The sequence below is a fragment of the Vidua macroura genome, chromosome 1 (assembly GCF_024509145.1).
Source record: "Vidua macroura isolate BioBank_ID:100142 chromosome 1, ASM2450914v1, whole genome shotgun sequence".
Lineage (NCBI taxonomy): Eukaryota > Metazoa > Chordata > Aves > Passeriformes > Viduidae > Vidua > Vidua macroura.
The window spans coordinates 45,149,275-45,169,907 of record NC_071571.1 but is presented as its reverse complement, the minus strand read 5'-3'; the positions used below and the strand labels follow the sequence as shown (position 1 = coordinate 45,169,907).

Genomic DNA, 20,633 nt, shown 5'->3' with positions numbered 1-20,633 from the left:
AGACTCCTGGGAAAAAATAGAAGCTAGTAAGGAATGAGTAAATTACTTCAGAACTAGTCTGAATGTGTATCTGATTTCTTCACAGACTAAGTCTGTGGCTTTTATTTGTAGTTGCTTTTTTTTTTTTTAAGGGCATATTAATTTAAGCAACGTATTCTATAGAATTTTTTAAGTACTGCCTTTTCCTTGCAAGCAGATTTCTTCTGTATGACTAATCCATGTTCCTCTTCTTGATCACCATCTTAAGAGATAGTTAAATTCTCCCACCTTGGAAAAAAATGCTGCAACTTTGAAGCTAGCTACTCTAAAAACTCAATTTTACCCCTAAAATCCAAGTCACATGTAATGATACACCAATGCCTTCTCAGTGTTGCACTGTAACTCAGACTACTGCATAGGTGGATGCAGCAGGGAGGAAGATCTGGGTAACCAACTTACTGCAATCTAATGTCTAATTTAATGAACACTGGTGATGTAGCTGGTGAGAGCTGGCTAAGAAGCTACAAACTGTTCTTTAAAAGTGTGCTATGGGCACCATGATCAAATGTCTTTTGGAAGACTGAAGCTGAAATCTGAGGGAATGAAAGGTGGAAGAATATCTTCCTAAGGCTTAGGTAAGTTAGTAATGTTTGGGGTCTATCTAAAGAGCTCAGAATTCATAGTTATCATTATGGTAGTAATAACTATTACTTTGTTAAGACCTGTGTATTCAAAAGACATTTTTTTCCTTTATTTTTCAAGAAAAAGGTTGAAATTAGATGTTGGCCTCAGGAGTATCATTTTTTGGATATGCAGGTATTTAACAGACTTCAACAATACAACACATAAAGACATTTGAAATCGAATTAATCTCTTGACATTTGACTATAAGTCAAAGCAGTGGACCACAAGATGAATAAGGATACTTCAGCCATGAAAACTGATCTTTTTTTCATGAGGTGCCAATAGTTATGATTATCTGACTACAAACTTTATTGTAGATCTATTCTTTTTAACAACTGTCCCTGCTTTAAGCACCTAGCATGCTTTCTTAGTAGGATATTGAATATTATGACTGCTGTAGCTGACATTCTACACTTCCACCAAAGGTCCTTAGGAACTTCAGGTTTTACACAAACTGCTTAAAGTACCATGTACTACTAATAGCAGTCACATTTTCACACAACTCAAAGACTATTTTTGTTGCACTAAACCCCATAATTCCCCTTTAGTTTCTGAGATTCAACATCATTAAGACAAAGTTTAGGATTTGCTCTACCATATAATAGAAACTTGTTTTTAACATTCAAACGAACATCTCTGCTTATACTACTAGTGATAGTTACTTCAGTACGGTAGCCAAATACAAGATCACAGCAGTACATTCTGGGAAAGGCAATTCAATTCAACATGACTGTATTGAATTTAATATATAAATCATCTCCTTACATGACCATCATAAAAAATATTGGTGACTGATTTATGGAGTATAATGGGATTCAGAAAAGCTAAAAATGTAAACTCACTCCTAAGTACTGGGCTGAAAACAGTATACTAGTTCAGCCTTGAAAAACAATGGAAACTTGGAATTACTTTTTAAACATGCTGAAAATAGCTTTTTATATAAACATAATAAATTTGATGCATTATCAGGAATAAATAGCTGCATATATCAGAAGTCATCCACTTCAGACTATCAGAAGTCATCCACTGCAGCCTATAAGATCTATTTTCTAACAATATGTTTTGTTCCTTTCTTCAGAATGAAGATCCTTGTGAAGCAATTAAAGTCTTTGAAAGACATTTCTCTACAATCTAATATGATATACCCAAACTCTTCCTATAAACAAAATGATGCAACAGTAAGAATGAAGACATTTCATGCCTTTGAATATTACCCATGGACAAACCATACTCAGAGTTGGAAAGCACTGCTAACTAGACAACGGTGCAACTCTTTCTGGTTTTAATTTGTACAAACTATGTGAAAAACAAGCCAAAACCCCCCAAAAAATCACAAATAAAGAAAGAAAAGCAACAAAGAGACTGAACTGAAAGCAAAATAAAAAGTTTATATATGTGTTAATTGTACTTGAGTACAAGAATTTCACTACATTAAGTGCTGTGGTGCACTTGGCTATTTATTAATCATCACATCCACGTAACAAAGCAGCCTTGCACACTCACACCACTCACCTATCAAGCAGCCACCCCTGACTTCGTGGTTTATCTTATGTATAAATTTGTCAGCATGTCAGTGCTTGTCACTAGACACACATCTAAGAGAGACAATATGTCCTTTCAGTAGACTGCTCTTAGTGCCTGTCTATAGAAACAGATGACCAACCACTGTACTCCTGCAACATTTGCTTAGGAACTCATAATCTTAGCATCTAGAACACGGTTTTCATTTTAAAGTCAATAAATGTCAACCCTTTTAATATGACAGGCACAAAGTAAAGTTTGGCTGTTTTTTTGACCAGTAGAACTAAATATGTCAGTAGAACTAAAAATACCTGTCTTCATACAGATCTGCATCCTGTATCTCTGCCTACCTCTATGCCAGTTAAGTCACCATCCTCCTCACTGCCCCTATTTCTGAAACCTTGGTGCTGCTTTGTCCTATGTCACCCAACTATAAGCACGCCCTCCAGTGTGAGTTGCTCCCATGCACTGACTGAGCCTGTGGGATCATTTCATAGATACCCTCCTCAGGCATTGACCAACACAACATTAAACCATTAAACTCAGTGGTTACAAAGCCAAAACAGAGACTGCAGGCATCTTAGAAAGAAAATGGAAAGTGAATACTGAAAAGGCCAGAGAGACATATTAATTAATAGATCTTTATAGTACATAATGTGTAAGTACATATCTATACTTTGCAAATGTCATGTATTGCACTATTCTTTTTGCTGTATGTTAGTGAAGAATATTTAATTGATAAACCTTTTGTCTTTCTCTAAATTATGGCATTAACTTGGGTCTCTGTCATCAGGTACTGATTATTATAGGTTGAATACATATTTGGACCTCTGCTCTCTTAAGTTAAACTTAAAATTGCCCAGTATCAAAAGATGGGGAAAGGGAAGAAAGAAAGACTAGCAGCCAGAAACCAAGACAGAGGAAGAGGTGTCACTCTCTTAGAAGACATTCCTGAAAATGACCACAATTGTCTTGGCTTTTTAATATCTTTCCTTAACTATTCACAAGGGACCCTATTTTAATCCTACTCTCCTTATTGAATTCCAGTCTCAGTAATTAAACTGAATAATATTATTCCCTGCTGATTATTAAGTAGAAATTGTCATTAATATTAACAGAACAAATGTTTAATAGCTGATAACACAAGTACAGGCCATTTTAAATTCCCTCTGTGACTTCAGTTGCATATATTACTCTCCATTTCACCTTTAAACATTTTAAGTGGTTATCAGTACATGTCTGATGTATTTTAACACAAAAGGACACAGTTCAGGGAAGAGAGAAATTAATACCAGGCAATCCACCTTCTATGAAAGTTGCTGAAATACACAACCATATCATTTTTAATAACAGGAAATCACAGAAGTAGTAACGCAGAAAGTGCCATCATGCAAGATTTTCTTGTGAAAGGGGAAAGTTCAACATGTAAGCTACAGTCCTTTAAAAAAATCTATCACCTCACACAACTCCTTTGAGCAAGTGAGAGTTCTAAAGGCTAACAGGCACAAAAAGAAACAGTGACGTGGGTCTCTAAATGCTCTGTCTGCAAAAATACAGCTTCTTGGCAGCTGAAGAAAGGCATGCACAAAATCAGAAAGAAGTCTTCATTGCTAATACCTTGACTCTTAGATACAAAAATCTTCACAGGACTGACCACCTAACCTGAGTTCCTTCTAATTTTCAGCAAGTATCTATGGTTTTTAATTTCTAAATCTCCACATATACATGAATTAATTATCACACTGTAACAGGGAAATAAGGGAAATTGATGAAATTATGAAATTGATCATACACTCCATCTTCAGGTTTTTTTTTAACAGAGGAGAATAGCTCATGAATGTTGAATATCTTCATTAACAGCACAGACACAGTGTTAATAGGATATATGAACATGCATGTTCAGCGAGTTTACAGATGACATTGAAGAAAGCAGCTGATGTGATGAAGGATTGATGGATTCAGAAAGAACTCAAGAAGCTGAAGAGCTCAAAAAAAAAGGCTACCAGAAACCTTTTATAGTTTAACAAAGGCAAATACAAAGCTCTGCACTTGGGAAAGAATACATTCATATAATAGTACAGGCAGAGTCTGAAAATACACACACATCATGTGGTCCACTCTCCTAAATATCTTGGTTGCCCTCTCTCAAGCAGGACTTGCTCCTGCTTGTCAATACCTTTCTTACAGTTTGGAGCACAAAATTAGACACTACAATGAATGGAGGAGAATAATCACTTTCCTCAACCTTTCAGTTTTTCTTTCTCATTGCAGACCTCTTTTGCCTTGATGGCTGCAAATGCACACTACTGACTCATGTCCAACTTTTCTACTTGGACTTCAGGGTATTTTTCTGCAAGAGGAAGCTCAGTTTTCATTTTACTAGATTGCATGCTTCTCCATCACACAAAAGTAATTAAAAATGAGAAGTCAAATGCCAAAGATATGGCAGTAGAATTTTAAGGTATTTTCCTTATGTGAACACTATATATTTACAGATGGTAATGCAAAGGATATAAAGCCCTCCAATCTGCACAGAATAACTTCTTTCCCCTTTTAATTCAAAGAAAATCTAACAGCCTGCAATTACAAGATCGATACTCATAACATCCTTGGCAAACCAAATTTTAGAAGTTCTTTACTTGACAATTAGGCCCTAAATCAATAAAGCACTGGCCAAAATCCAGGCTTCCAGTACTCTGAAGATTAGCTAGTGGGGGAAAGGGATGAGAGAATATGGGGACATTTGACTTGAGATAAATTATTTTTGGCTGCTATGCTGCTTTCTTTAGTGTGGTTGCTGAAGTTCGGTGAGCCCAAGTTACTGTTATCTAATCAGTATTAGTCTGAAAATATTACTGGAGTCATTAGGACATAGTGCAAGAAAAGGACTTTAATATTCTTTCTTTCCTGCTTCCTTAATTTGGAAACTAGCATGACTGAAGAGATGTGTTTTATTTTTGGAGCAGATGAGAAGTGAAAGATCACAGGCATACTACCAGCAGCATAAAAAGCACACAGGAGTTTGCCCTGTAGGAAAATAAAAGAAGAGATATTTAGGGAATGGAGGCATTTCTGCCATGCTATTAAACAGTTTTGCACCTAATTTGCCACACCGAAAGGCAGAGGTGTATTACTTTAAGTAAGGCATGCCAATTATGTGGTTACAGTGCTTGTGGGACTAGAACAAACTTCTTCGCATTATGCAGTTTTAACAAGTTGCCCTGCTGCAGCTCAGGTCAATGCCAACTTAGGATTTTGCCTGACAGAGAGCAGATGTGCCTAAAGATAGTAAAAGCAGCACATACATCTAAATCCCAAGAAACTCCAAGCAGTTCTAAGTGTGATAGGTAGTTTGGTGAGAAATAACCAAATACCCTACGAACCAGCCCTTTCCAGATTAGTCATAGTATTCCATTCTTTTTTTTTTTTTTCCTGGCTCCATTCTCCACTAATACACCACTAACTTCAGAGTGGATCTGTTTGCAACAGAGGAAAGGAACATGCTGTTTAGCAACAATGTCAAGTTCCAGTTTGTCTCCTGAACAATGGCATTGCCCATTCAATCCCTTAAGACTAGAAAGGTTCATGAATTCAGCTCTCTTGCTTTCTGGGTCAGTGTTTTAACTACTGTGCTAATTACGAAAATGAGGACATGATTCCTACTACCCACCTTGATGGATTCTTAGGCTGGTATGTGTACCAACAAATATTAAAAATGGTAGCATAGACCTGTATTGTTAGATGTCACTCACCCATTCATGATAAACAGAAGAAATGCTATCAAAATGTATGTCTCTAAACAAGCTTGTAATTTATATAGATTTTCAATAGCAGAAACCTTTTCTTCAGAACCAATATCTAAATAAAAGGAGCCTAGATAATAAAACACAGTGAAATTAATCATGGAATCATAGAACAGTTTGGGTTGGAAAGGACCTTTAAATGTCATCTAGTCCAAACCTCTTGTAATGAGCAGGGACATCTTCAGCTAGATTAGGTTGCTCCAAGCCCTGCCCAACCTGGCCTTGAATGCTCTCAAGGATAGGGCATCCAACCACTTTCCAGGCAATTTGTGCCAGTATTTTATTACCCAACTTAGGTGGCAAACATTTCATGAAGACATGCAATGGTTTGTAGACTAAGACTTTATAGTCAGCTTGGGTTCCACCCCATCACTGGACTGGAACAGAAGCTATTTCTTAAAAGTATGCACAAATATTGTACAACTTATCCTTTCACAGGTATAACCAGTGAGAAAAGGAAGAATTTGCAGAAGTCTCTCTACACTCTGCACTGTTATGGTCAGTACTCTAGTCCATCCCTTCCTTCCCAAGCCGTTCTTCACAGGGATAATGTAATTTTCAGTTGGTAATTCTTTTTTAAGTCCATTTTCTTGGAAGAACAACGTTGTAAAAGGTAAATTTGTAATCAAATTGGTAAGGAAGGAAGAGCAAGTGATGAGGAGGACATCAGCTACAATGTCATTATCTAACAACCACTACAAAATCTAAATAGATAGAAGTTTAGTTTCGCACAGTGCCAGACACTACACACCGGGAAACATCTGAGAATAAGGAGAATAAAGATGACATACCTTCTTGAAAGAGTATCATCATGTTCATACTTTTGTTAGCAACGATATTATTCAGTAAGGCAATTGCAGTTTGCATTGTATTCCCAAGTATACTGTCCTGATATCTCTGCAAAAACAAAACAAAACAGTAAAAAAAAATTCCAGTATTCCTTTTGCACGGTTAGAAGACTACTACCTTAAAAATGTGGTAATACAAAAGCAGTACTTTCTCAATCCCTTAAAATTCAACATTTAAAATACCGTAAAACCAGCCAAATATCTTAGTAGATAACATCAATTTCAGGGACCCTGTTCTACAACATTAGACCAAAACTTCTCCTATGTTATTTTAAACTAAACCAATTCTAATCTAGGTCTAAAATGTTAGGACTTCTTAAAATGGCATAAAACTTTATCAATCTCATCTCTATATATTCAGGACCAGAAATATTTCCCTTTGTATGAAATTTCTTTTATTAATGGCATTATTGTTACTCTTTTCAGTCTCAGGTTGATAACCTCACCATAAGTCTATTTGTTGTTTTTCTTTGTATACATTCATAATTTCACAGACACATTAAAGACCTATGACTGTATTGAATTTCACCACTTTTTAAATGTCTTTCTTATGTTTGAAGATTGTTTCAGCGATTTTTCACAATTATTGAGACTACACTGAGAAGAGGAAGGCACCAAGGTTTATAAAGAAATTTATTTTCTTCTGTTATATTCACTACACTTGCACACTCAGACTAGAAAGGGTGGATAAGGAAATGCAACCAATATGCATTTATGCACACATATGGGACAGTAATAACTCAGATAACTTCCAAGAAGCCAAAATAGGAAAAGCCTTGACAAATCTGAGTTTAGATGTAAATATAAGCCTGAGTATTTTTCAAATCTCCTTAGAAGGTTCAGGAAATATTTTGTCCAATTTTCAGACTCAAAGCCAAATAGATACATACATCCAAAGTGAAAATAACAACTAAGAAAAAATTGTCATGTTTCATGCATCATAGGTTTCTCACATGCACTTAGGAAACTTTCATGCATCCCTTTCCCACCAAATCTCTCAGTATATTGCTATTGCTCAACTACTCCACTGCCACAGAATACACCATTTATTGTCCTGTCTAACAGTTGAAAAAAGTTTAAAGTTGAACATGATGAAACTGGTCTGAAGGTAAGCATTTCAGATGGCAAAAATCGCTTCAGCTCTTGAATACTGTCAAAGGAATATTTTCTGTTTCTGCACTGAAAAAATAAAATGCATTATTTCCTACAAATACCACGAAATATATATATTAAGGTATAATACATTAACAGAAAATTAAATACACAAACATACACAGTCTCCTATTCAGCTTCACGTTATATGAATTTTCTATTCACAATAAAGAGCTCTAAAATAGATCATAAGAAGAGACAGGGAAGAATGCCTCACAGTCTTTTGAAGGACTGTAGTTTCTTACCTAAGCCTTAAAAATATATATCCAAGAGCTCTTAAATTCTATTTACTTTATACAGCATTTTGAGATGTTACTTATGATTTCCATAAAGAACAGAATAAATATCTGTTCCTCTGAAGGTTTGAAATACAGCCTGATAAATTCAAAAGCAAAGTGGGAAAGTATAAACACCAGGTTCCTCAAAGGTAAGGTAACCAATACAGGAAACAGACACCCTAAAGCCATGGTACTAAAAATAAATTTAAATTTATTTTCCTACAGATAGCTGAAACATAAGAAAAACATTATTTTCATAAGATAATGTGTTTATCAGGTAGTCTATCACCACAGTATCTTATTAATTCTCCTAATGAACACCTAGAAAACAATACATTAAATATCAAGAATGACTATTTCCACTACTGAGGATAGTGATACATACACTAAAAACATAAAATTAACAAAAGCAAAAAAAAAAAAAAAACCCAAATGTCAAAATGAGATCTGGCTCAAATATTTTCTTTGCAAATACAATATTTCTGTTACTGCTTCGTATGTTTGAAGTAAACATCTTCTAGTAAAATTCCCCTTTCAGATATGCAGTTAGAAGAGAAGCTGTTAGTTGTTTATGATAACAATCTTTCACATTCACCAGGTTAGTAACATTTCAGTGAAGCCATTTTTGCTTTTAATGGACATCAATGGCGCTTTGCAACCCTCTGCTGAAGACCAGCACTGATGTTTTTTACTTATATCAAAGCATAAATAACAAAACTTATCTTACCCTAAATACATACAAATTAGAATTCAAGATGCAATGGAGATATCTTGAGGAAGGAAAATGGTATCTTAATGAATTAAATAACCATATAAATGGTATACTCAGCTGTACTACTAGTGATTCAACATATGTTCCATTATGGGTTTTGACAAGATATTAGGTTCCAAGAAGCTACAGGTATGCTTTACTTATCTAAGTCATCACTGATTGCTGTTAGACTCAATTTTAGAGGTTTATATAAAAATATTTAACTTCATAATCTATCAAGGAGTAAAGCTGATCTAATTTGTGTGCACAGCACCACTGACTGAGGACATTTAATGAACAGTGCACTTGACAGCTTTAATAAAACATAGCATTTGCCAGCAGAGATAATTAGAATTGAAGCAGTAAAATTCTAGTGTTTGGCAACACAGATGAAACAACTTCATTAAAATGTACAGCTTCGGCAAATGAAAGGCAGGAAAGCACTGGACCCTGAAGAATCAGCCTTCTCAAAACTAATTGCTTCAGTGCCTAAAAAAGACAGCTATGAAATAACAAGGGCATAACAAGGAAATACTAGTATTAAAAAAAGCGAAACCACAGAAGATAAATCAAGCTTTTCTAATAGGACTGAACTGTATTTAAGCCATTAAACTTTCCATTCTAATTTTGAAGGGTTGTACTTTCACAAAAGAAATCAGTTGAAGTATTTATTTAAACCAGTAAGGTAAAAGGGTGTGAATTAGCAAAGAGGGAGTAAGAATGTTGGCAAGATACTATGGCTAAAGCTGCCTTTTCTCTTCCTTTAAGGAGATTAGAACTTAGAACAGTACTAGGCAAACTACAGCATTTTAATTACATTTTAGATAACAAAAGAGATTGCACTTGTGATAAGAGGTTTGCAATCTGGGAGACTTTACATACATGTATCTGTCTTAGATACATGTGTATCTAAGAACCCAGAAGAGAAAGCCCTAAATGCTACGTTTAGAGATGTGCTGTAATTAAATCTTACACTACATACCACAGTGCTCCTGCTCATTCAATATAATCAGAGTGATTAAACTTTACATTCTCCTTCTCAAACTTATATATAATCTGTGAACACAAGTTAGGTAAGTAAGGGGACATAAGAATATAGAGACTTGATTTTTTATACACTAAATCCATTGAAAGATGAAAATTATAGAAATTAATCATATTCAAAGTATAGTTATTAAAATATGCCAGTCTTATCTGATGATTCTTTGTCACAGTACAGTTGAGATGAAATAAACTAAAACATTGATGCTAACAAGGACCTATTTACAGGAACATAGTTTAGGATTGCATTCAATCTAGCTTATTTTGATTTGCTATTACTTTATGAAATATACAATCAGAAACTTTGATTAATTTAATCTCTAACATTTTATGGCTTTTGATTCATAAGACCAGTTATGCACAAACTGAAAGCATATAAATATGGATCTCTAGCATCAAGGTAATACTGTTTTCCTTCTTAATTATCTAAATCAGAAGTAGGAACAGTCATATCTCTTGCAAAAATCAGACTTTTTCAAAAGTACAGTTCTACCAGAACTAATATTTCCAAGTATTTCCCTCATACCCATTGTATGGTAACACAAAAAGGAGCAACTAATCTGACAACCAATTTCTAGAATGATCATACTTTTCAGATGTAGCACAACGGTGAGATATTCAGTTCACACACGAAGATTTCAAGTCTTGCAACTTTCACAGAAATTCCTGCTGGAATATTGAAAATAAAGAGCATCTGCATTCTTAGTCAGTATGTGCTTAGGCAAAGTCAATTGAATATAGGGGGAAAGTAGTGATTTTGAAGGATTACCTAAGGGGAAAGAAAACCACTAATAAAAACCTAGAATATCAAGCATCAACCAAAAGAAAGCAGTATAATTAGTCTTAGATTTTGTTCTAATACCCATTGCAGCAGATAAAGTAAAATTTCACAATCTTACATTCACTGTTACAGATGAATTGCAAAGCAATTCAGCAGCAGCTCTTAAAATGGAGTAACATTTCTTCTTTCTACAAAATTGCACCTAAATTTCTAGCAGCAATGAAACCTCAAAGCTTATCCTTTTGCACCTAAAAATCTTACAGAAAGAATTCCATTCTCGTGGAAAATTTTATTTACGGTCAACAGAGGGAGTCTGAGTAGGCTCCTCCCTCAAGCAGTCAGGCTTCTTCACAGAGAGGACACACAGAAGCAATTTCATATGAAAACATACTCTCCCATTACTTTGAAAAAAGTAGCCAAGCAAATTAGTTTCCTGAGGTTTAAAACTGTTCATTGTGAATAACACTGAGGTTTCCTAAAAAGAAAAATTTGCATACAGCTGAACAGACAGTATGGGAAAAAATCTATACAGATATCTCATTCTGGAGAATTCCAGTATTCTGGAAGAATTCGTGCTGGTATGCTCTGAAGCAATGAAACTCTACAAGTAATAGATACCACCACAGCAGTAACTTCGTATTTAGACTTATAAATCTGGAGATGCTATGGAAAGTCTCAAGTAGCAGTGAAGCATTTGAACTGCAAACTCACTCGGGAGCTCAATCAAATATTATGCCAAAAATTACCATAATCAAAATATTCACTTGTCAGACTTGAATTTCCAGCATTCATGAAAAGCTACTTCTTCAAGAACTCAGAATGACAGATAACAATCAGTGGACATTGTTTCTCTACATGGATTTTGCTTTGATGCAAAAGACACTTTGCCAACCACAAGGAAAGATGTCTCCTATACTCTGTTCATTAATCCATCATCAGCTGTTAAGAAATGGGTCTCTGTCTCTTCTCCCTCAGAACCTGCTCCCATATCCATAGCTAACTAGTTGCTAAAGCAATATTTAAAAGCAAAAACTGATACTGACTCAGTTTCCGCTGCCTACTGAGGTGTGCAAGATCAGGATTGAAAAGCCTTTCCTGACATTTTCCATAACTGAAAAAAAATCCTGACAAAAAAACCAACAGAGGAAAAGCTATGCTTTTACAAGGAAGTAAAAAGGATAGAAAAAAATATCCACTGTCCCTCTTAATCTCAAATTGAATGTTTTATTCATTGTACTCACAGACTTCCTTAAAATCCAGCAGTGTTGGTGAAAAAGAAGTTGAATGAGAAGCCACGGACTGACAAAGAAGTACAGGGAAATTGAACCTGTCTGAATGAGGAAAGAATGCTTTTCTTTACCACAGTTTAGTTGGGTTGAGAGATATATTCAAGCTGACAAAAGGGGCAAGAAAAACACATTTACATGTTTAAGATTTTTGACTTTGTGCCTTGCTTTATGCCTTCTAACCTCAAAATACTATTTTGTTTGAAAAGCATTGTTTTTCCCACGCATTCTCATTTAATCAATCTGTAATTGCAAAAGAGAAAGTTGATAACTACTTTATTCAAGTTACATTAAACTTGAAAACAATGAAGGGCTGTTAAATCATAAGGAAACATCTGCTGAATCTTCTGTTGCTAGAATCATGGTATAGTCTGATTATATTTGGCACTTTCAAAATACATAATTCCTCAATTTCTTATTATTTATTCTAGGGAAGTTATTACTTATTCTAGGGATTATTTAAGTAGCTGATCACTAATCTGAAAGACATTAGGAAATTCTCTTTATATTTTATATATATTTTTTTAAAAAGTCAATCTGTACATCTCATTTGTAGACACCTGTTCATAGAGATTTTGCATGTTCCCAAGAGACAAGCATTTAGAAAACAAGCTTACTCAACAACCAGGCTCTACCAGCTATCAATCTACTCAGCTCAAAGTACACATCCTACTGTGCATGAATGTCCTATGAAACGCATATTCCAGCCTTTCCCCACAAGGCACCAAACCACATGGCAGGAAACAGGGGAGCACTAACAACATTCCTCAGTGAACAGACTGGCAGAAATGCTGGAAAGTAACACAGGCAGAATTATTATCCCATGAGAAAGAGGGCATTTCTTTCATGTTTCTGTCCCGGGCTTAGACAGACAAGCAATTATGCTCTAAGCAAACTATATTCCTACTAGGGCACTATGCAGTCAAGGCAAGAGAAATTATGAACTGATTGCTGCAAATGAAAACTCTACATTGTAAAACACTGTGTTTATTAGGTATAAAAAAATATTAAATAAGTCTATTAATGACTACAGCATTTTTTGTGGTGCTATACTCAATAAATATTATCTCAATAAATTTGTTTGCTTAGTAGTGAAATTCATGTGTAGTCTAAAGAAATATTGTAGGGGGATTTTACTTGGCATGATTTTTCTGTGATTAATATCCATGGAAAGGATGAGACAATTCATGATTGATTCAACACTTAAATTTCAACAACTTCCAAATCACTAGTCTTGTCCTTTCCTTCTGATATTGCAGAAGATTACAGAATTGGGTATCTCCTCTATTTCAGCATTTTTGTTTCTAGATGACTAAACACTGAAAAAAGTAGAATGCATAGTACACTAACTTATCTGTTGGGTTTGTTGGTTTGTAGTTTTCTTGATCAGATAATTAAGGACCATGGACATTAACAAATCTTTACCATAATCACACTATAAAATACTTACATTCAGAAAACATACATACAGAAAACAAAGAACAGCGATAGTATGTTACAGTATTTTTGTTAACTACAGGAATGCAGTTTATGGGCAAACTATCTCTATAAAGTTTCTTCTTCCATAAATTAGTGGTATATAATCTTTATTCTCAATTCTATCTCAAGTTAATGTTCCTGATAAACAGTATTACACAAACACACTATCATACCCCATGCATCACAGTGTTATCTTGGCACTTATTCAAGAACTTGAAGATAAATGTATTTTCTTCTTATGCCAGGCTGTGGATATGAATTCCAAGAATAAAAGGAGCTGAGGTGGATTCAGTGGTCTAAACAGAACTAACTGTGATAGTAGAGCAAGGTTAGAATTCAGAGTAGTCCTAACTTTGTGTGTGCACCACAGTGATTAAAACTCTTCTGAGTGGATTTGATACACATATTTAAGCTAAATAGGACTTGAAGCATTTGCTACCTCTCTTAATGTCAGTTTGCAAACACAGGTATTTTTACAATCCAGACCTTAAGAAGACTGTTTATATAGCCATCAAAAGCTTCTTCGCTTTCAGAGGAAAAAGGAAATGAGTCTGGTATTAAGAGCCATGTTTGGGGACATTTGGAAGGAGCAGTTTGTATTCACAGCCAGAGAACTTCTCAACTGGAACAAACAATAATAATAAAAAAAAAGATAGCAAAAGGAAGTACAGTTTCTTATTCTATGTAAATACTAGAAACACTCTTTCTCTTGTAGACACAACAGGAAGGAAATTTAGTGTTATCCAAAAATCTCCCACAGACATACAAACCACCGATCAGCTTAACTTCGTGTCCAACAAACAAGCCACCAACCCCATTCCCTAATTAAATTCTGTGTAAGATTAACATAATTTTGCTTTATTACTGTTTACCAGAAGGAACAAGATGTAGTCAAAATGAAAAATTAAAACGAACAAGTAAATGAATCTAGAGACTAGAAGGAGAAAATTTCAAGGTTAAATGACAATACCTTCTCCTTGCTTAAATTTTTCCAGGATATTGCTGCAGTTTCCAGACTCTACAGAGTTTGCTTTTATATTAGCTCGACTGTGGCACCAGAACCAAAGACAGCATATGTATCTTGGTTATGTTGGTTTGGGACAGAAATAACATTTTTTCATTACATTGTGAATTTGATTCTTTGATTTGTTTTCTTCCTGCTTTCCATTTAATTCTTATTTATCTGTACCTGTGACCCTAGAAAAAGTGAACACCAAGTTCACTTTAGTAGGTCATATTACAGGTACATACATTTCAGAAATATAAAGTGACAGCCCCATTTTACCTCTATAAAATACTAACAGCATAAATGCAATGTCAGTCATAGGAATTAATATCTTCCAGCCACTGGAATTCACTGATACTGAAAGTCAACTGTTCCCTTAGCCAGCAACAGTCTGATAATGCTAGGCCACAGAACAGCATCTGAAAGAGAACTGATGACAAACAAGTAAAATGGAGAAAGAAATGACAGCTTAGCAATAATAGTAATTATTATTACTCAAAATATACTTGCAATATGAGTTTTATAATAAATGTTCATGTGCTAATAGATTACTATTCTTGTGAATTTAAGACAGGATCTAAGTAAAGGAGAATAGATATAGATTGCATATAAGGAAGAAATTATTTGCAACAAGGGTGCTGAAACACTGGCACAGGTTTCCTAGAAAAGTTATAGAAGCCTCATCCCTCTAACTGTTCCAGGCCTGGCTGGACAGGGCTTTGAGCAAACTGGTCCAGTGAATGACATCCCTGCCCAGGACAGGCGGGGTGGAATTAGGTGATGGTTAAAGATCCCTTCCAGTCCAAACTATTCTATGGTTCTTTGATTTAGTTCTTACCACTCAAAATATTAAACTGAGAAGAAAAGACAAAAAAAAATTAATTGCTCCACTGAGTATATAAATAAGAATATAGCAAAATGAATTTTGGACTAGCCTGAGCCTTGCTCCCATGGTGGCAGTCTCAATAGCACCAGGCAGTAGACAACTTGAAAAATTTATAGTCACTCAGCACTACAGGGTCACCTGATACCCCACTGATCCTCCCTGAAGCACTCTGTGCACTTGTCTAGCAGAAACCAAGCACCACTTCTGAAACTCTTACCCTCGCCCGTTCTAAAGTTAATTCTTACATTGCAAAGAAGAGGAATGGCATAACTTACAATTTAAAAGCTTAACTCACATCTAGAAGAACACAAGGAAAGGAAGCCAATTCTGCTTCTCATAAGCATTTGTGAAACAGTATCAGATGCTATGACTTGAAAGAAGTATACCTCTTTCTGCTAAATATGAGATTGCCTTTAATTTATTCCATTTTCATCAGAGATTAACAGATGGTTCAAAGACAGAATCAGAAATGGCTAAGTTCAGCAAAATAGGAGACTCTCCTAAGCAAGTTCTAATTATTTCTCAAAGACAGAGGAAGTTATACTGCATTTTGTTATTACAATTATTAACAATATATTGAACAGCATTTTTCTTTTTGCACATCTTTCCAGGGTAATTTTCTAATAATTTATTATAGTTTTCTTCATGGTCTCACCCCATCACTTTCCCCATGTCATTTCTATTTAAATACCCCCATACTGTTTCAAGAAATCAACTTTAAGAATACAGGTTTGCAAATTGCTATAGTCTTTGAAAATACACCCCACTTAATGACAGAGATATATATCAGTCATCAATATGTAGGGCATAGGTTCAATTCAAATCTTCCTGGTTTTCCTCAGTGTTAAGGTAATTATTGCCTGGAAACAGGAGATTCTAGTGCCTTCAGAGTGTAACAAATTGCCTTCAACCCCCTAAAGAGTGAGGGTTTTTTGTCCTTCATATACCTTCATTTCAGTGGTAAACAGGCACTAAGGGATTATATGAGAACTTACATCTATTGCTTTATAAGGAGGACAGGATCCATTAAATATGGATATACTGACACATGAACATACACACATGTTTTCTTATAAACTATTTCAGCTATGACATATGAAATTCAAATGAAACTATTCTAGCAATTCTGGAAAACTGATGACTTGAGACTCTATGCTGTTTCAGAATGGAGCTAGACTTTCAATTTCCTTAAACATTTAAAACTTCAAACAAACATTCCCACTGTGCACTGACACACTTGCTAGGTTATCACACTGCCTGTATCCCACAGTAGTTTGCTATCTTACAAGAAATGTAGAGGACTTCAATTCTTTAATTTCTCCTCATTTTTAGTGAAAGTCCAGATCATCACTAGGCTCTGTGACAAAGAAAATTTAATATATACAAACTGAAGCAACTTCAGTAGGAGATGGTGAAAGATGTTAGTAAAACATCTTGCTTAGTAGTCAAAATATTTATTTTGAGCTTCAGAAACCCAGAGTCAGCAGTTTCCTCTAGGGTGATTTTGAACTTGGATCTGCATGTGGGCCCTTCCCCTAAAGCATTCCTGACTGACATGCCACTGGCTACCCTGAGATCTCCCTTTCTCTCTACCTCCCATGCAACTGTGGGCAGAAAATTCATCCTCAGTGAAAGAAGCCTTTCTCAGTGAAAGATGCATCCAACTTGGAATAACATGATGAAACCCTGAAATAACCCCTATATTTCCTCCCCCAAACAACAGACTGGAATCCTGAAAAGAAATGGAGCCGTGATCTCAGAATCACAGAATATTCTGAGGCGCAAAGAACCCACAAGGATCATTGAGTCCAACTCTGAAGTGAATGGCCCACGTAGGGTTCAGCCCTACAACCTTGGTGCTCTTACCCACTGAGCTGATCAGCAAGGTTCTGCTGCTCTACCTAAGTTGTCTACCAGCAAAGAGCAGCTTTATTCTCCTATGAGTTGATAGCCTGAAAAGGAGTTGGATATTTTTAGATCAAAGTAGCATTTTGATGCTAAGAGAGAGTCATAAAATATCATCGAGAACTAAATTTAATAACACTAGAGGCCAGACAGAAATTTTAGTCCATATGTGGTGGCACACAATGTGTCATTGCACTGTAAAAAGACAGAATAAAGAAAAATAATAAAAAATAAACCAAAACCCAACTAAAAATCCCCCCCAAAAACCAAACCAAAAAAAGCCCACAAAAACCCGAAGAATTGTACCACTGGATTAAAACAGCATAGAAACATATTTTATATGAAGAAATTAAAATATGAACTTTGTTAGAACACAGAATCCTAGTAATAACTAAATTAACAATTTTTAATTACTCATAATAAGCCACCTCACGATTATTAGGTAGCTATATTAGTCTTTTATTTAATTTCATTCAATCTATACTCCCTGAACAGTTATTCATACTGAAAAATGTGTACAATAGATGTGAGGGAATAAAAGGATCAAAGAGGAAAACAGCTAAAATATATCTGAAAAGCTGGTAACAGAAATTTTACAAAAGCCAGGGAGAGGAGACTAGAGTATCATTAGCCATTTTCATATCCTAATGGAACATGCAAGTTTCAGTCTGTTACTAAGAGTGGGTCCATGGCAAAGAGCCCAAATGAGGTCTGAGAAAGCATAATGTACCTTTAATGATTGAAATAGCAAGAAAATTAAATCTAATCATGTTTCATTAAGCATACTTTAACTCCCATTTTTACTAAATTATTCTATTATGATTTCCCAACTGTCTGTTGAAATAACCTTTTACAGCAATCTAATTCACCATCATAAACAAGTCTCATTTCTCACAATGAAGCCCCCTGGGATTAGTGAGAGGAGATGGAAAATCTAAACCTTGCCAATCCTGCAACCACTAAGGTAACCACTCAGGGAGACAAAGATTTTTGTTTTCCTATTTGTGGCTGAGATCATTAAGATATAATTAGAAATGTATTCATGAGTATCAGAGCATCTGTTATGGAGATACCATTCGCCCAACAAGCATCCTCTATACTAGTCTTTAAAAAGCACAGGAGCAGGCATAATCCCCACTTCACTCTCAGGAGAGTTCTGCATTAAATGGACTGCATTAGACATCTCTCTCACTCCCTGCTTTTTAATGGAACCTTATACATGCATGCAGTATCTTCTCAGACTCCATTGTTACCATCAGAACTGCTAGTCTGTTTGCTTTCAGCAATATGCTCCTGCAGTGCCATCCAGATGTGAGCCCTAAAGATAGCTACGTGCAGGGAATTTAAATCCTGCTCCAGAACTTGACACAAGGGCAAGCAAATGTAGAACTTGAGAATATACAGTAAGAAATGGATTGCTTACAGAATAATCCCTGGCTCTCTGCAGCAGTGAAAGGAGCAATCAGCTCCAATACACGTCCTTTCTGCTTTAGTCAAGTGAATGAAATATGCACCATGGAGAAATATTGCACTTTACTCCAGTAGGTAACGGAAAGAAATCCGCTTTTCCTTTGTAAAGACCTTAATTATTGCTAAACTCCATACCAAATAACATGACAACAACAGAAAATTAAAAGCAATGTCACCCACCAAACAGTGCTTAAGGATCTGCCACAGGGATCAATTTGGGGCCCTCAGTTAAACTGCATAATGTAGACTGTCAGTCACTGTATTTCCGTATTTAGCACCACAATGTTTGAACAGGTTATTATCTTATTTGGTAGTCAGGAGTTTGAAAGGAACACAGTATATGAAATAGAAAGAGTTGTGGGGTGCAACTTTTCTTCCTGTACCCATAAGATCAGTAAAGAAATACTTGATCAAAATATCCAGTGGGCAGAAACTGAACCTTGTAATATAGACAGGGGACTCAAAAGAGAAATCTGAGAGGAAAGAAAAAAAATTACCAAAATTTCAGCTCAGTCTTTGAGATTATGCTCTATTAAAATTGTATTATTATTGCATTGTATATATATATATATATATATATATATATATAATTGTATTATTATGTATTGTATTATTAATTGTAATTAGAAAGTTAGAAAGATTGTGTCATGGTGGGCTTAATCTTTTTGCATACATATGGCTAATGAATCTACCTTAGCAAAGTAATGATTTTTAAGCTTGCCTATAAAACCATTTTACAAAACAAAATATATTTAGAACCTAAGCATTTAGTACAATGAGTAAATGACTACAGGTAAAAACAGAAAGTAAAAAGTAGAATATTTTTGCTTTGTGGAAGACTGACATTCTAAAATCTAATTATCACCCTGCAACACAAACTCTTCCGGAAGACATTAACACAAGGAATGCATAAGGAATACATGACTGAGGCCAAACCAGACAAATTTCTAGATAAATGATCAGAGTTCAGATGCATAATGCAGAAACCTCTGCCAGCCAGAAACCATTCACAGACATTCAATATTTGTTTACAAACTCTATTGTGAAGCACACAATAGCTCAGTACCTTAGTCATCAGAGTGCAGCTGGTCAATAAAGGTACAGTCAACAACTGCCACATCCCTATGTCAATATTTATTTAGATGAGATTAAGAGATATACCTCAGCTGTTTGACAGAACAGTGATAATCACAGTAAAATTCTGGTCACAAGATCAATGAATTTTACTCCGAAAAACAAGCATCTCAGATTTGCTTCAATACATATTTTCCCTTAAATGCTTTCTCTTTGTCTTGACATTTACATTAGCAGGAACAATAAATTAGCAATTTGCTCTTAATCAGCCTGACAAACATGAAGTGTGGAAGAAGTGAGATTTTGCATTCATATTGCTTCTACAGAAAAAATAAATTAATTTTAAAATGTAGACATTAATCTTCTTGGGTGAACATTGATGGTGACTCCTTTCTGTATAACCTATTTAAAAATTTTCATAAAATTCAAAGCAACTATTGCAAGGTCCTGATTTCTCCCTATAACATGATAGATGAAGGTCATAGAGGACACACTTTGGCACTAGACTTGTGAAGTCTCATGTTAGAAATAATCTTTTTGCAGCACCTGCCTTTCACACATTTGCATCGTGGTGCTACAGCCCCTCCTCTTCCATAGGTCTCCAGATGCCCCTCAGCTCCAGCCATGACCCAGGAGTGGGGTAGGAGTGAGGGAACGCTGCAGGGCTGAACTCCAGCCAGCAGTTACAG

The 20,633-nt window shown here is 35.3% G+C and overlaps 1 protein-coding gene across 7 annotated transcripts in view; it reads right to left on the bottom strand.

The window, feature by feature from the left end:
• ULK4 (unc-51 like kinase 4) overlaps positions 1–20,633 on the bottom strand; it is a 206,844-nt gene that overhangs the window by 82,207 nt on the left and 104,004 nt on the right. For 4 of the 7 annotated variants that reach the window (XM_053974409.1, XM_053974389.1, XM_053974402.1 and 1 more), the window contains exon 31: positions 6,779–6,884. In XM_053974409.1, coding sequence (XP_053830384.1) covers positions 6,779–6,884 — 106 coding nt within the window. Of the gene's footprint in view, positions 1–5,073; positions 5,212–6,778; positions 6,885–10,646; positions 10,727–11,904; positions 11,963–12,079; positions 12,170–12,797; positions 12,916–14,089; positions 14,226–14,573; positions 14,801–14,888; positions 15,040–20,633 lie in introns of those variants that run through there. The other 3 variants (XR_008436500.1, XR_008436501.1, XM_053974418.1) reach the window with 3 other exon arrangements.